Genomic DNA, 17,209 nt, shown 5'->3' on the forward strand with positions numbered 1-17,209 from the left:
GCAAAGTATTTACAGTATGAATGAGTTTTACAAAGTGAGGCAGAGCACCCCCGCGGATTGGCTGGACAGCGCTAATTTAAGTCTGGATGTTATTTCATTTTAGAGAGACGCGGCGAGTTATTCGCGGCACGCTAAAAATACATCGTGCTCTCCTTTCCAGATATGTCAACGACAACAGGGAAACTTGTGCAATGGGATAGGCTCCAGCACCCCTTTGTGAGGATAAACAGTTGGGAAAATGAATATATGAGTAATTGAATGAATACATTTTATCAAAGTTAACTATCGGATATTGAAACTGTATTAACAGTTAGTATCATCAATATAAATTAAAATAATTAAATAATAATATAATAATCAATAAGTTCAATTTTGATTTTTTTAGATTTATTGATTAATATAGGCGTCCAATTGATTTAAACTGGGAAGAGCAGCGAAACCGATTTAAAAACAAATACATAAACGTTAGCATACATTTTGGCCGCTGTTCTATTAATGGCCGCCAGAGGGCAATGACACAATATTATAGCGTCTGCAGCCATTATGATCATTTTGGAGGAAAACAACAACTAATTAAAGCAAATTAAAATGTAGCATTAAGAAAAAACAAACGCATTTTTATGACCGATTTTATTTTGTTCAATTTCCTTCCATGTCGTTTCGTTAAATGTTACCCGAACATAAAATGGGCCACCAAAACCGGGACGACCTTTTAGAAGGGACGCTCTGGCCAAATGTCAATGTGCGAATGGACGCGCCGCTTCGCTAGCTTTAATTAGCATTAACATTTACGTCCCATGTTGACTCGTCTAAAAAATAGGATTCATAACAAAGTAATAACTCTTTTATCGCTATTTATTCATGTAAAAATGTCTTTATGACTAATGTTACATTAGTTTCAAAAGACAAGATTTAAAAAAAATACAATTTCCCGACAAATCTTGGCAAAAATGACTATCAATTCCTTACAGAGGATAAAGAATATATGTACTCATAAACTCATATTTCCCCTCAATGCTGTTTGTCCCAAAAAAGTTTGAGTGACAGCTGAGTTGGTGAAAAACCTCCCGACTCGCGTTAGCATCCAAGCTAATGTAATTGCACCACTTTTGTCGGCGTCCTTCGAGATTTCGCGATTGGACGCCAGACTGTCACTTTGACGTATTGTTTGCGTCTCACCGTGGCGTTAACGCGTGTGCGCCAAGATATTTTCGCCGGCCTGTTAACACCCTTCATGACAGGGGGGGGGGATGTTTTCCACTCAAGCCCCGCCCACTGGGGCCCGCCTGGGTGTGAAGTTTCACTAGCCCCGCCCCTAATATGAGGTCCTTATGGCATACCGTCCCAGAATACCTGCTAATCCGCTACGCGATTCGCGCCCGTGTTAGCTAGGCTCGGAAAATTTAGCGATTGATTCGGGGCGGGTTTTTGACGGAATTTGACATCCGGGTTTTAAATTGTAATATGACTGATTTTTTTGAATGGGAGGGGCTATATTGGTTATTTTTGTCGATTGCCGTACATGGTGGTGAATGTCTTTAAAAAAAGTATTTCTACTTGTTTCGTATCTTGGATTTTTTTTGTAAGTAGAGGTGTACTTTATATTTAAATTTGCTCATTTGTTTCACAGTCCTTAAAAAAATGATCAACTAAACCCTTTAAAAATGATGAAAGTGTCCAAATTTTGTGAGAAAGAAGAATTGAAGAGCAACAGATTTAGATTAAATACATATATATAATCATTTTCTGTTAATTATAGCTTAAAAAACAACAAGCTTACAGGCTATCGTTGGTCAGAGAATTACTATTTTTTCCATGAAATATTAGTCGCAGGCCCAAACTATGATGAAAAAAAAGCGCCACTAGTCCGGAAATTACGGTAATCGGCCAGAAAAAATCTTTTGTAGCAACCCTACTATTATAAGAGCGTCTTTTGGTATTTTTAGCTTGAGTTTTTTTTCCCCGCCATGTCTTGTTGGCCCTCCCAGTAACAAGCGCTACAAATAATCCCACGGTGGGGGGTCTCACCCGAGTTAAATCCAAGTCTCCCGCACTTGTGTGTAAATGGATGGAATTTTAAGACAGTCAAAACGGATTGGACGTCAATGGCGCTGAAAATTAGCTTTCATTAGCATTTTAAGTGAATTGCAGATCTATCATAGTCAATATTGTATTATGATATTGATATATTGTTTTTTAAATCAATATTGGGTGACTTCTTTGTCATTTTAGGGTATTTACGGTAAAATTTGGACCATTTTCTTTGATTTTGAGGTACTTTTTGGCATTCTTTTTGTTTATTTGTCGGATTTTTGTACAGACTAAGTATTAAGTTTTAGACAGATTTGGGGGAGGAGTCTATTTTTTTTCGCAGCAATGCCATTTTGCCAACTGTGGCGGAGGTCAAAGGTCTATTTTTCAACCCGCGCTATTTCCGGGGCATCCTAAAGAGGACTGTTGTCTCCAAGTGCCTTTACGTGGGTTCACTTACACATAGACATGCTATTCTAGTAGAATAGCATAGCACAAGATAGGATAACATTGCATAGAACAGAATACAACTATTCCCTATTTACAAATAGGCCAAATATAGTAATAGATGACAACATATATTCATTTATTTTCTGAACTGCTTATCCTTAAACTTCTACCTAGGGCACAGGTGTCAAAGTTGCGGCCCGGGGGCCAAATCTGGTCCGCCATATCATTTTGTGTGGCCCGGGAAAGTAAATCATGAGTGACGACTTTCAGTTTTAGGATCAAATTCAAATAAAGAGTATAGATGTATATAAAATGTCCTGATTTTCCCCCTTTTAAATCAATAATTGTTATTTTTTAATCATTTTTTTCTGTGTTTTTAGTTCAAAAACCAATTTGTAAAATCAAAAAAATATATATCTATAAAAAAATGAATATTCAGGGCTTTTAATCCAGTTATTTTAATCCATTTCTAAAAAATAAATCTGAATATTATATCTAAAATTAGCCTAGCATGCAGGTTTTTGCAGATTTTTTGTGGAAACCGGGCTACCTAGAGAAAACCCACACAAGCCCAGGTAGTACATGCAAAGTCTACACTGGAAAGTCCAGCCAGACCTGGGATCGAACACTCGACCCCAGAATGGCAAGACCAAAACGCTAACCACCTAATCTAGGGTGTACTATATTTATTCTGGCAACTTGGGGTCCCGCCCCCCAACCATCGTCTTCACCCAGTTGGTACGAGCATGTGTCACTACCACTATGTGTATTTTGCGTGTTTGTGTGTGTACGTCTACTACGATTGGGAGTAAAAGTGCTGGAAAAGTTCAGGTAGGACGCATTTTTAGCATGACAACCATTTTAAGTTATGATGAGATGTAACATTGGTGTCAAACCTAAGGCCCTAGAGCCAAATTGGCCCACCAATTTATTTTGTCTGGCCCGAAAAAGTCAATCCGCTAAATTAGAATCCAATTTTCAGTGGTTAGTGATTAAAAAGAGAAATAAATACAGTTGCAATATTAAATAAAAGTACATTTTTACATTTTTAATGCGCCATGAAAATGTAAAAAAAAAAAAATATATATAGACCAAAAAATGAATTAAAAAATGAAAATGCAGTATTTATTGTTTGATCAAAAGTTTTAGAAATACATAAAAAATAAACGATTTTCTATATATTAGTAATACTATTATTATACAATATAATGTATACAGTATAAAACATGTTTGCTAATCAAAATGGAGGATTTGGACTTAAAAATATATATAAATACATATATATTCATTTTTTTACCGCAACAATTTTTCGACAGTTGACGGTTGACAATAATCAATTTGTGGAATGATCGGTCGGCCCCGCCCCAATTGCGACCAATCCAACTGACTTTGACACCTGTGACGTGTAAAAATTGACAGCTGCAAGCCAAAGTATTTTCGTTGTTGGACTCAAACATTTGCGGTTTAACGTTTAAACTCAATGGAATGTATTTGTGTGTGTATATTTGTGTGTACATTTGTGTGTGGGTGTGTGAATCAGCTGTTGCATATGTCTGTCACTTGTAGATTTGAGACTGTCAATGTTATGGTTGTTGTTGTTGTTGTTGTTGTGAACACTTTTTGTCTTTTTTTGGCCAAAATGTAGCAATCAAGTCCAAATCCATCCAAACTAGGAGGGTTGGCAGCCATCAAACATTCTTTACATTTTTAATTGTTTTATTTTTGGCCAATGATTGGTCCCAACCGCTCCCAGTTCAAATAGATTGGACGCCTATTGACGTAAATTCCGGTAAACATATTTTTATTGACCTTTTCTAAACCGCAAGCAGTTGAAATTGCACAACTTGGTTAATATTTCATAACGGATTAAAAAAAAACAATAAGGGAAAAGCTAAGGGCAAGTTGGGGCACACTTTGACTTTGGGACTTCCTGTTTGCTGTCAAAATAAAAGATTTTGGATTTAAATGGTGGCTGAGGGAAAGTTGAAAAATATTTTTTTTGGTCAAACTGGGAGATTTGTAAAGAAAAGTTTGACTATAATTGATTGGAGAGCGACAAAGCGGCCATTTTGGAAAGACAGAAAAGTCCACCATTTTGGCTCTGGAGGCTAGATTGTAATTATGTCTGCACTCTGTTTGAACTGGCGCGGTTAGCTTAGCTTCACATTGTTGGATCGACAACAAAACACATAAATCGGCGCGCTCTCTCTGGCTTTTTTTCTTCTTTTTTTCTTTTTTTCTCGTCTTCTTTTGCGTCTTTCTCCCACGCTTCCTGTCCAGATCGCCTCGTCCCGCCATCTGGCGCGCCGGGACGCTTTTTAAGCCTTGCGGTGAAACCCGAGAGCTGCTCAGTAGGATTTTCCGTCGGCGAAAATTGAAAAAAAAAACGTGGTGACTGGACGCTTCACCATTTATTAGGAAGTTTTGGAAAATTATTTTGGGGGTTTAAGAAGGTGAAAATAGTTTGTTTTGACATGTTTTTATTTGATTTGGTTTATTAGAAGTGGTCCAGTGGATGAGTGGTTTGTGCCTTTGCCTCGCAGTGTTGAAGTCATGGGTTCGATTCCACTGTGTGGAGTTGGTATGTTCTCCCAGGGCTTTTGTGTGGGTTTTCTTGGGGGGCTTTGACATACCAAACATGGCGTTTTTTGAAGTAAGTAGTAAATACTCGTTGACATTTTCATGCGATGAGTCGAAAGATTTAACATTTTGTCATTTTTGAAACTCAACTGATTGGTCTTAGTGTTGCTTGGATGAACAAAATGGCTTTTTTCTCGGGTGTAACTTTCACCAAGACGGACGGATATGATTGGCCCTTCCCTATTTGACGAATAATAGCGAGGAAATGGACACTTAAGCCGCTTAAGGCCTTGCCAACAAATCAACCTCCACCTTTACTTTCACGCACACTCCCTTCCTGTTCCAATTTTTTTTTCAGGGTTTGGGGGAGGGGTCTACCGCCTCACGACATACGGCAATAAATGCTAACATCTGTTTCTCGCCGAGTAATTACGCGCAACGATGCCGGATCATTAAAGTTGATGAATCCGAGACGTTATTTTTGGCTTTGAATGGGCTTCATCTGATGAATGGTCGGCGTTTTCTCAGTTTTTTTAACGGGGAACATGTCCCACGTGACATAAAAAATGGCAGGACTCATGAAGAATATGATTTAGTGATCAAATCTGGGTTCCTTTAAACATTTTATGGTTTTTCAGGAATTCTGGTTGTGATGTCACAACCAGAATTGATGATTGTTTGTTAGATTTCTTGTTATACACTAGCTCAAGGGTGTCCAATCAGCCCATGCATGTTTTTTGGAATGTTAATAATTGCGAAAGTATCAAAAAGATTAAAAAAATACACCAATAGTTAAAAGAAATTTTAAGGAATTTCAGCATTAGTGTAAACACAATGTTTACCATTTTATTCCCTTATTTTTATTAATTGTGAAAGTATAAAAAGGAAAAAAAATAAAACAATAATTGAAAAGAATTCTATGAATTTTCAGGATTTAAAAACAATTTTTACCGTTTTGATCACTCATTTGTTAATAATTGCAAAATTATAAAAATGAAGAAAAAAACACAATAATTGAAAGAAATTCAATGGATTTGCAGCTGTAAAAAATAATTAATAAATACAAAAAAATATTTCTTTCTCCCAAAACAAAAACACAAAAAACAAAAAAATCTTTTAAAAAGAACACTTCAATCCCATCCCTCTTTTGTCAAACCAAATTTAAAACAAAATGTAAAACAAACAAAAAAACTGCTATGAATTCAACAACATTCCACTATGGGTGGCTGCAAAAGTGCCTGTCAAGAATTAGCAATCGTCGCCTGGGAAAAAAATGTGGAAGTAACGATGACAGGTGGAGCATAACCCGAGGGGGCGTGTCCCGCCGCCTTATCGACCCGACAGGAAGTGCTTAGACTTGGCCGCCGTTCTGGTTTTAACACATCGGGCGGGCGCGTTAACACAATAGGACGCACATGTGCCAACATTTTTTTACATAAATGGCAAAAAAACAAAAAGTACTTCCGTAGACTGGAAATTGTAGAACTTTTTGTCTTTTAAATCTTTTAAAAGTAGTTATTGAGGTTTTTGTGTCATTAAAACAGTACTTGTGTCATTTTCTCTTTTGTACATAAGCTAGCACTCAATGCTAACGTTTAACTATTTTTATCTTATGTTTTTAATAGCACAAAAACATTAGACTTTAAGATAAAAAGCTTTGGAAAAAGTTTAAAAGCACACAGGTGTCCACATTAGTCATTAGCTAATATTGTTAGCGTATCATTGCTAGCATAAGAATCTATAATCATGGCTAACTTTGCTAACTCTAATCTTTTTCATAATTATAAAAAATATTTTAATCTCAATTTAAACACACTAAAATTAAGCAAAGAAATTCGATAAATATTGTTAGCCTATCATTGCTAGCACAAGAAGCTATAGTTATGCTAACTCTGCTAACTAGCCTTTTTCATAATTATAAAAAATATTTTTATCTCAATTTAAACACACTAAAATCAAGTAAAGAAATTCTATTACATGGTTACATTCACAAAAAACTAAATATGACTAAATATGTAGCATATAAATGCTAGCAATTGTATCTTTTTAACATATGCTAGCATAGGATGCTAAAAAAGCTACAATGTTTGACTGTTTTGCATTCAGTAGCACAAAAACATGTATTTATTATTGAATTGTTATTATTTCATTAATTATCACTACTCTTTTATGTATTATTTATTGATGATTTGTTTTTTTGTTGTTGTCATTTGTGCAATTTGTGTTGAAACTATAAATCTCATTTTAATAGGATTCAATTGAATGAATGTTGTGTTTATTTTTTGCAGGTGGTTCTGCGAGGGTCGCGAGCTGCACAATTCCCCCGACATCCACATCTGGCGAGATGGCCAACTTCACACGCTGGTGATCGCCGAGGCCTTCGAGGACGACACGGGACGCTACACCTGCGTGGCCTCCAATAGCCTCGGGGCTGACAATACCTCGGCGGAGGTTTACATTGAAGGTGAGTCGCCCTTTGCTACATTTTTAAAAAAATTTAAAGCGACGGTACGCCCGGGTGACCTTCTTGACCTTGCCGCTTTATTGCAGGGGCGTCGTCGTCGGACTCGGACGGGGAGGGATCGCCGTCCAAGTTGCGTTCGGGAACCATGCCTCTGTATGTATCTCGCCAAATGACCCCCCCCCCCCCATAAAAAAATAATACCATATTTTCACGTCTATAAGGCGCACCGTATTATAAGGCGCACCCTCAATGAATTTCATTTTTTCCATATATAAGGCGCACTGGATTATAAGGCGCACTGTCTATTTTGCAGAAAATTCAAGACTTTTAAGTGCGCCTTTCAGTCGTGAAAATACAGTACATTAGCAGGGTTAAATATTTTAAAATGTATTTGTTGAAAATCCATATATAAATTTAAATATATACGTTTTTTTTCATCAAAAGCCATAAGATTTTTTTTACCAAATTTTGCATCACAGGTTGATATTGATCTTGTGATATTACAATAATATAATAATTTCATGAATCTTAATAATTCTTGTTATTCTCGTAACATGACATCTTTAATCTTGTCATATTACATTCAAAATCTTGGAATATTACAATTTTAATCCCATAATATTAAATGTTTTCTCATAATACATCAATTTTAATCTCATAATATTACAAAATATGACTTTATTCTCATAATATCACAACATTTTCTGACATAACTGACATTTTTGCTGTAGTAAAACGTGACTTTTTTCTCATAATTTTAGAAAATTAATCTATAAACCTATTGCTAATATTATATAATATTACATGTGACTTTAATCTGGACATATTCCTTTTTTTTATGATATTATAATTAATTTCCAACAATTTATCTTGTAGTATTACCTCCTATCACTTTATTCTGATAATACAAACTACTTTTATCTCATAATGTTACAATTTACTTTTTGTCATATGATTTTTTGACATTAATCTTATGATACTAACATTTTTATATTGTAAATTCAACTTGTGTTTATTAGACAGCAGAAGAAGACGACTTCCATGTCGCTGACCATCCGCTCGGCGTCCCCTAAAGCGCCAGAAGCCCCGCCCCGTCGCTCCACGCTGGTCCAATCGCTATCGCAGCCACCGCAGAGGGTGACTACCGGGCGAAGTCACCACGGGAAAATGCCAACAGCTGACCTTTTGCACTTTTTTCGTCAGATGCAGAGCCCGCTGTCGTCGGCGTTCGTGGCGGAGGTCTCAGGTCCCCCCGTCTTTACAAAAGTTAGTCCAAATATTTGATTCTTTTGCCCACAATTGCATTTTTTGAGGACTTGAGGTTTGTTTTTGACCAGTTTTTTGTGAAAATGCTGTTTGTTTTTGTCCATTTTTTTTTGATGATTAGAAATGCAGTTTTTGTGTTTGTCATATAGAAAAAAAATCACTTTTGTAGTCAGAATTCTCACTTTATTTTGAAAAATACTCGATTTGAAGTCAAATTTTTGACCGTGATTGAAAAAAAATAAGAATTTAGATTTTTTTTTTTGGAGGATTTTGACCAAAACCCAAATTTTGAAAAAAAATAACTTTTGTAGTCATAATTCGGACTTTATTTTGAAAAATACTCACTTTGAGGTCAGATTTTTGACTATGATTGAAAAATAATCATAATTTAGTTTATTTTTTTGGAGGATTTTGACCAAAGTCCAAATTTTAACTTTTTCCCCACAATTCTGATTTTTTTCCGAGAATTCTGATCTTAAAGTTGGAATTTGGACTTTGAAAATTCTGACTTTAAGGTCAGAATTCTCAGAAAAAAAGTCAAAATTATTGTAAAAATCGCCACCTGAAATTTCAACTTGCCTTTATTCCCCAAAAATATAGAAAATGTAAAAAGTCAACAATTTTTCAGGTCCAAAATCCACCAAATGCCGTTTTTTTTCATATTTTAACCATAAAAATTGGATACAAAACTGCTAAATGGCCACTCATAACATGCACTAAAATGACTACAATAACATTAATCACCCAAAAAAATAAAAATCTTAAGCACAGAACATGAAATTTGATCAAAAAACCCCTCCTAAGCTCCACTTTTTTGTTCCTTCAGGTCTTGCAGGACGCTCAAGCATCTGAAGGTCAGGTAGTGGTCCTGGAATGTCGGGTCCGCGGGGGTCCGCCTTTGCAAGTCCGCTGGTACCGGCAAGGCCAAGAGATTTTGGACTCTCCTGATTTTCGGATTCTGCAAAAAAGTAAGCCATTTCTTCATTTGTTACTTTTACAATGACATCTAATTTAATCCCATTTATATATATATTTTTTGTCTTTTTCAGAACCACGATCAGCAACAGAGTCAGGTCAGTCCTCCAACTCAACGGAAATTAACTAAAATCGTTTTTGAATGCTATTTCTATATTTTCCATTATTATTTTATTTAGTTGAAGTAGCATAGCAGCTAAACAAGCTAGCATACATTATAAATATCACAATACTTAACCTTATAACGTTCTTACTGAAATGACTCCAAAAGTATTTCAGTCAAAATTGGATTTTCTCAAAATATATTCATAAATATGTTGATTTTTTTCAAGTTTTGGGCTGTTTTTTGGTTACTCTGTAACTAAAAAGTTATGACATCACGTCGGCGAATGTCGTCAGAGCTGGTAAACGCTCTCAATCACCCCCCCAACGTTCAGGTGTTCTCCCCAGACCGTGACTCAACCGCCGTCTCGTGCGTCCGCCGTCATGTCTCATCGAACCAAGCGTGTCAGCGACTTTAGCTCGCGGCTACGACGACTTAAAACAAACTTACTGACAGATTTGCGGTCCGCAAAAAAGGGACGTTTAGTTTGGATTTTTACAGCTTAACAATGTCAACATGGAATAGCAAAGGTCGTGGAAAGGAGCCCTGGGGAACGCCGCGTTTGTTTACAGTTGAAAATGTGTATTTATTTATAATTTTTTTCCCCTTTAGATGAGATCTGCACTCTGGTGATCGCCGAGGCCTTTCCGGAAGATGGAGGCGTGTTCCGTTGCACGGCGTCCAATCCGCACGGTTCGGTGGATAGCTCCGCCCAGCTAGCAGTCTCGGCGGGTGAGTCGGGCGTCCTCGGGGAAAATTGCCATGCTATTAGCTATATGATAGATGGCAAATTGATTGGATGGTGACCAATTTGGGGTGTTCTGCGTCTCGGTGAATCTGGATTTGAATTGGATCTGAAATCAGAATTTGCATTTTAATTTGGCATCAGATTGGGAGGCCTGGATCTAGATTGGGATCACATTTGGAAGGGTTGTCAGGTCTAGAATTTTCGAATCTGGATTCAAATTGGATGTGAAATCAGAATCAACATTTAAATTTGGCATCAGATGGTGAGGCCTGGATATAAATTGGGATCAAATTTGAAGTGTTGTCAGGTCTAAAATTTCAAATCTGGATCAAAATTGGATGTGAAATCAGAATACGCATTTACATTGGCATCAGATGGTGAGGCCTGGATCTAGATTGGGATCACATTTGGAAGTTTGTCAGGTTTGAAGATGGATCAATATTGAAAGCTGAATCTGATTCTGAGGTCTAGATCTATAGATCCAGATCCAATTTGAAAGTGGAATCAGGTCTACAATTCATAACCTGGATCAAAATTGAAAGCTGAATCTGATTATGATGTATAGATTTAGATAAGGATCAAATTTGGAAGTATTGTCAGGTCTAAAATTCCAAACCTGGATCAAAAATGAAAGCTAAATCCGATTCTGAGATCTAAATCTATAGATCGGGATCCAATTTGAAAGTGGAATCAGGTCGAAAAATCCTAACCTGTATCAAAAATTGAAAGTAGAATCTGAATCTTCCCGAGCTAACGTTATGATCATTTTTCTCCTCAAGCGAGCGCATCCCCCCCCCCCCCCAAACACCCACCAAAGAGTTTTGACTAAACAGGAAGTTCCTGAACTCCAGTGGGGGGGGGGGGTGCTTAAGATGCCATGATACACCAAATGAGATGAAAGCCAGATTTCTCATTTATTTCCTCTCTTGTTTATTCCCCCCACCCCAGGAACCGAGGACTCCTCCTCCAGTAACGGCCCTTCTGGAGATAGCTTGGCGCTGGGGGAGCGGGTGTCCTTCCCCCTGCCGCCACCCCCGCCCCCACCGCCGCCGCCCACTGAGATCAGCCTCCTGGAAGTGCCCCCCAAGATGGCGCCCCAAGAAGTGGAGCTGTGGGCGGTTCCCGAGGCTACAGAAGCGATGGAGCCCCCTCCCACCCCCACTCCCCCACCACCGCCACCACCGCCACCGCCACCACGGTCCACCCAGGCGCCGACGGAATCCCCGCCCACCCCCGGAAAGATGTCCCCGTCCCCCGGGAGGGAGGCCCCGCCACTTCCTACCAAGCCCAAACCAAAACTGTAAGTACACGCCCCCTTGTTACTCGTTTGCACTGTGGGGGGGAGTCAGGCTTGAGAATGGGGGGTCCGACTCTGGTGGGGAGACCCCATAGCGTCCAATTGATTTGGATGAGTGAGGAATCTGGTTCCAATCTCAATCCCGGTTTTGATTATAGCTCTTGTTGTTTTGATCTTGATACTTGTTGGGATTTTGAATTTAGTTTTGGAGTCTTGTGTTGGATTTTAAGCGGATCTGGTTTTGATCTCAATTTTGGATAAGTGTTCCTATGTCCTCAAATTGGATCTGAAGTTAGTTTTGGCATCTTGTTTTTGGTTTTAACCGATTCTGGTTCTGATCTCAATTTCGAATCAGCATTCAGATGTCCTCAAATCGGAATTTAGTTTTTTGTTTTTTAATTCAGTTTTTTTATTTTAACTGGTCCCGGTTCCGGTCTCAATTTAGAATCAGTCTTCCAATCTGCTGCTATCTGATCTAAATCTAGTTTTGGCACATTGTTTCCGATTTGAACCGGTTTTGGTTCTGTTTTTTTTATTTTAACTGGTCCCGGTTCCGGTCTCAATTTAGAATCAGTCTTCCAATCTGATTTGAATTTAGTTTTGGCATCTTGTTTCCGATTGGAACCGGTTTTGGTTCAGTTTTTTTATTTTAACTGGTCCCAGTTCCGGTCTCAATTTAGAATCAGTCTTCCAATCTGATTTGAATCTAGTTTTGACATCTTGTTTCCTATTGGAACGAGTTTTGATTCTGATCTCAATTTGAAATCACTTCTCCCATCTCCTCAAATCTGCCCCAAATTTAGCTAACATTGTCTTTGTTTCCACTTTAAACCAATCCCCATTTCCCATCTCAATTTTGCATCAACGTTCCAATCTCCTAAAATCAGATCCTAATTTGCTTCTATGGCATCAGGACGGAAGTATTTTGCACCACGTTGCCAATCAAGCGCGTTTGGGCCGCCCGGCATCAGCCAAAATATCTTTACTATGAGTCACAGCATTTTTTTGTGGAAGTAGAAGTAATCAAGGCCTAATGAAGTCTTAACGACGACTCCCTCGCCGAGGTGTCGCTGGCGGTTTTCCGTCAGCGGGGTCGCCAGCACGCCAAGGCGGGCTTGCGGTCGGCACCCCCTCCCCCAAGTCAAACCGCCTCACTTTCCCCGAAAAAAAAGACAACACAAAGAGGCCCCAGAAGGAGGCGGGGCTCCGACAAAGGCCGAAAAATAGTGGAGAGATGGGCAGTCCTTAAATGGACACATCGGGCCTCGGGATTGGCTGAGACTGTTTGCGAACGCCATTGGTTCGCTGGGGCTAGAGTGACCTGGACGGAATGGGGAAAGTTTCCAAATATGGAAGAGAGAGACGATGTGAAGCGTTGACCTTTCTGGCGAGGGGAGAGACGGAGGGGGGATCGGTAAGGGGGGCGGTCCTTGGGGGAGACGAACGCTAAATAAATGGACGGTAAATAAATGGACGCTAATCCCGTCCCAGTCTTGATACCGAAGATCTTAGTCTTTTTGCTTCCTATGCGCTGATAAGAGTAGACTTTTTTTAATTTTAGCAATAAATTATTGACTGTGAATACCATTTTAATTGGCATATTAATCCTTTAATGATAATTAAGATGTCTGCCGTCATTAGCATTAGCATTACGGTAATCCCTCGAATATTGCGGTGGCCACGATAAACGAAAAACCCACATTTTATGTACTACAGTACATGTTTTTATGCCTATACAGAAATAGACAAGTACTATGATCAAGAAGTGTGTATTTATTAAATATTACAGCTATCAGCATGTCAAAAAACTAATGTATTAATATCTAAATATACAGTAATCCCTCAAATATTGTGGTTAATTTAGACCAGACATGGCTGTGATAAACGAAAAACCCACATTATAACTACCACGATACATGTTTTCGTGCCTATACAGAAATACACAAGAAGTACACAAGTACTATGATCAAAAAGTGTATATTTATTAAATATTACAGCTATAAGCATATCAAAAAACTTGTATTAATATCTAAATATACAGTAATCCCTCAAATATTGCGGTTAATTTAGACCGCTATAATTTTCTGCGTAAATTTTCACTTTTATTCATTTTAAAAAACAAAAAAATTAATAATTCATAACATTAAAACCTGGCAAAAAAAGTGATTTTTGCGATAATCGAGGTAAGACTGTCATGCATATATTTAAAAATGTTAATACTTTAAATACTCTACTCAGCTGAAATAGTTGCTCTCCGCTTGATATTAATAAATAGATAAAAACAGCGATATTTGAGTGATTACTGTAGTTCTCTAGTTAGCTATTGAGTCATAATAGACACATTGACCTGACCCCACGCTAACAGACTCGCACGGACCCCCACCGGCGACGTCAACACCGTGATTCATCAATCGGCTGGAAAAGCCGGAAAGCACGGGGGGGGTGATTAAGCACAAAAATAGACATGAGTAATTCACTGCTTGAAGTGTATTGATTTATTTATTATTTTTTTTGTAGAGATGAGAAACTGATACCGGACACATAAGAGTAATAGTTCTTTCTATGTGGCTTTTTCTTTTAGTTAGTTTTTTTGTGAGTTTTTGTTGCGTTTTTAATCAATTTTTTTGTTATGATTGATGGCGAAAAATGAATGGGAATTTGATTTTGTAGGAAGAGATTGGACATCATGAAGGAAAGTTTTTTGATGGATTTTTTTGGTCAAATGTACTTTTTAGGTCAAAATGTTGTTGTTGTTGACTTTTTAGGTAAAAAAAAGGTGGATTTGAAATGGGTTTTAGAAAGTTTGGATTTGTGTTGTTTTAGTTCAAAACTGGTGAAGATTGCTCAAAAAGTAAATAGGATTTTTTTTTGGTCAAAATTGGTTCACTTTTTTTTATTTTGGTCAAAAACATATTTGAACTGCTGGGGCAACTAAACAAAACTTTAGTTTTAATGATGTTTATTTTAATTTAAATTTTCAGTCAAAAGTGGTTCATTTTGGCTCCTAAATATTTCATGTTATCCCCAAAATATAAATTTTATTTGATTAATCGCTGTCAATTTAAAGGAGATTATCAATAATCTTGAACTTCAAATAGATCAAAATAATACAACAAAAAAAACAATTGCGATCGTTTTTGAGACCAGTTTGCCCAAGCCTAACTTAAACTTTATTATCAACAGTTGGCTTTTACTCTGAAAGTTGTTTTATTGTGAAAGCTAAGTGAGGAGGAGGAGGAGGAGGAGGAGGAGGAGGAGGAGGAAGAGGGCTGTCTGGCAGACAGCCTGACTCATGGGGAGGGAGGGAAGGGAGGGAAGGGGGAGGGAGGGGGAGGGTAGGGCAGAGCAGAGAAGGGAAGGGAACGTCAGCGTCTACTTTGCAAAGCGACCGCTCGCTCTCTATATAGGTCGCTCGTACCTGACGGGTCGCAGTCGTATACGCGCTCGTGCCCGGCGAGGACACCCATCAACGCTCAAAGGTAACCCGCAAAAAAGCCGCCAAAAAGGGACGTTTTTTTGTGGGTGTTTTAAACTTTTGAACTCGTTTTTTTTCATGATTTGCGCCGTGGCTTTAAATGAGTTGATGGCTAGGAGACGTCCACCCGTTGGATGGCAGCCAATGAACGTTGGCTCATTGGCTGCCGTCCTTCCACTTCAAGTGGATTGGACGTCTAGGGTTGTTAATGGTAGGCGATGAGTTTTGTGGTTGTTTTGGTGGAGTTTTGAATGAATTTGGCATTTGGAGATGTCCAATAAGTTTGGACAGCTGTCGACCCTCCTTGTTCAAATTGATTTGACATCATTGAGGTTGTTCTTCCCCTGACCAATGTGCACCCTCCCACCCATTTGTTTATCAGTAGTGGAGGCCCAATTCATTTGAAATGGGAGGGTGGCAGCAAGGTCAATGTTTGGTTATTTGCTGCCAACTCTCCCACTTCAAACTGGACTGGAAATTGGGATGCTAATGAGTTTATTGTGGTAGAGAAATATTTTTGGTGAGAAGATGGGAAAGTTTGACTCAGAAAATGTCAAATTAATGCAAAAAAATCTTAGTTTTTGGTTGGAAATTGGGACTGTTTGGAGAAATGTTTTTGGTCAAAAATTGTTCAAAGGGTTTGGACATCTAACGTTCTCAAATGCAGTTAATGAGTTTAAATTGCCAGAATGTTTTTTTTTTTTATTAAAAAGTGGTTATTTTTGGTTTAAAAATGTTTTTAGGTTAAGAAATGGAATGCTTGGTAGAAAAGTGATGTTTGTTTTTGCTCAAAAATTGTAAATTAGTCCAAAACCTTTCGTCAACTCTCCCACTTCAAATGGATTGGACACCTATTGCTGTCTTTGGCAGTGTGACAAAACTTTTTTGTTGAAAAGTGTACTTTTTGGTTTAAAAAAAAAATACCCCCAAAAAATTATCCCAGAAAAAAACGCAATGTAGTGAAGCCATGATAATTGAGGGATTACTGTATATTTTTGTTCAGAAATAAGTAAAACTTGATTAAACCAATTCACTCGTTTATCACTACAAAACGTCCAATCCATTATAAGTGGGAGTGTGGCAGAAGAATGCGTTGGTTGGAACTTGAAACTTGAAACGACCCAAAAAAAGAAGAAAAAATTCTCTGTGCTGACTTTCAAAGGAAAACAGTCTGCTTCCATTTTATGTCTGTGTGTGTATATGTGTGTGTGTGCTCAATTAGAGGCCACGGAGGGCCGGGGGGATTTTTTTTGGGGGTTGGGGGGCGAAGGGGGGGTCGCAAACTCATTGCCAAGTCAGCTGATGAGTGAGCCAGCCAGGAATTTGCCTTTTTTTTTATTATTCTTCTTTCAAAAGTGGGACATGTTGATCATTTCTTGAGTTTTCTGAAAGGTGGGGGTGGAGGAGGAGAGGAGGAGGGGAGGAGGAGGAGGGGGGGGCAAAGGTCAAGGCAAAACATTCCGAGCTGCCGACTTCTAGCCAAAGAAAAAAGTGTCGCGTATGAGTTATGCTTTTGGTTATATAAGCTTTTGTTGGGAGGAAATCGGCATAATAGGCAAGTTGGAACAAGGTTTTTTTTAATGGGGGGGGGGGTCAAGTTTTAATAAGGAAACAAACTTATTTTTTGATTGTTTTTAGATTTGAAGATTTTTTTGTTAAACTGCTGTGGACGGCCCGGCGGCTTAAGTAGTTACAGATTTGGGTTCAAATCCAGGTCGGTCCACTTGGACATAATTGGGTTTTTTTCTGGGTTGTCTCAAACTATCACAAAAACATGCATGATTGGCTGATTGGACACTCTAAATTGCCCCTAGCTCCCC

General features: G+C 38.2%; 1 protein-coding gene across 1 annotated transcript in view; it reads left to right on the plus strand.

The window, feature by feature from the left end:
* The window catches only part of palld (palladin, cytoskeletal associated protein), a 29,961-nt gene that overhangs the window by 2,305 nt on the left and 10,447 nt on the right, over positions 1-17,209 (plus strand). Inside the window, exons 3-12 of the mRNA XM_077716978.1 lie at positions 7,350-7,525; positions 7,612-7,678; positions 8,545-8,662; positions 8,729-8,791; positions 9,618-9,759; positions 9,841-9,864; positions 10,482-10,601; positions 11,566-11,917; positions 12,954-13,281; positions 15,254-15,393. Of these exons, the coding sequence (XP_077573104.1) occupies positions 7,350-7,525; positions 7,612-7,678; positions 8,545-8,662; positions 8,729-8,791; positions 9,618-9,759; positions 9,841-9,864; positions 10,482-10,601; positions 11,566-11,917; positions 12,954-13,281; positions 15,254-15,393 (1,530 nt within the window). The remainder of the gene's footprint in view (positions 1-7,349; positions 7,526-7,611; positions 7,679-8,544; positions 8,663-8,728; positions 8,792-9,617; positions 9,760-9,840; positions 9,865-10,481; positions 10,602-11,565; positions 11,918-12,953; positions 13,282-15,253; positions 15,394-17,209) is intronic.

Source organism: Stigmatopora nigra, chromosome 5 (assembly GCF_051989575.1).
Source record: "Stigmatopora nigra isolate UIUO_SnigA chromosome 5, RoL_Snig_1.1, whole genome shotgun sequence".
Taxonomy (NCBI): Eukaryota; Metazoa; Chordata; class Actinopteri; order Syngnathiformes; family Syngnathidae; genus Stigmatopora; species Stigmatopora nigra.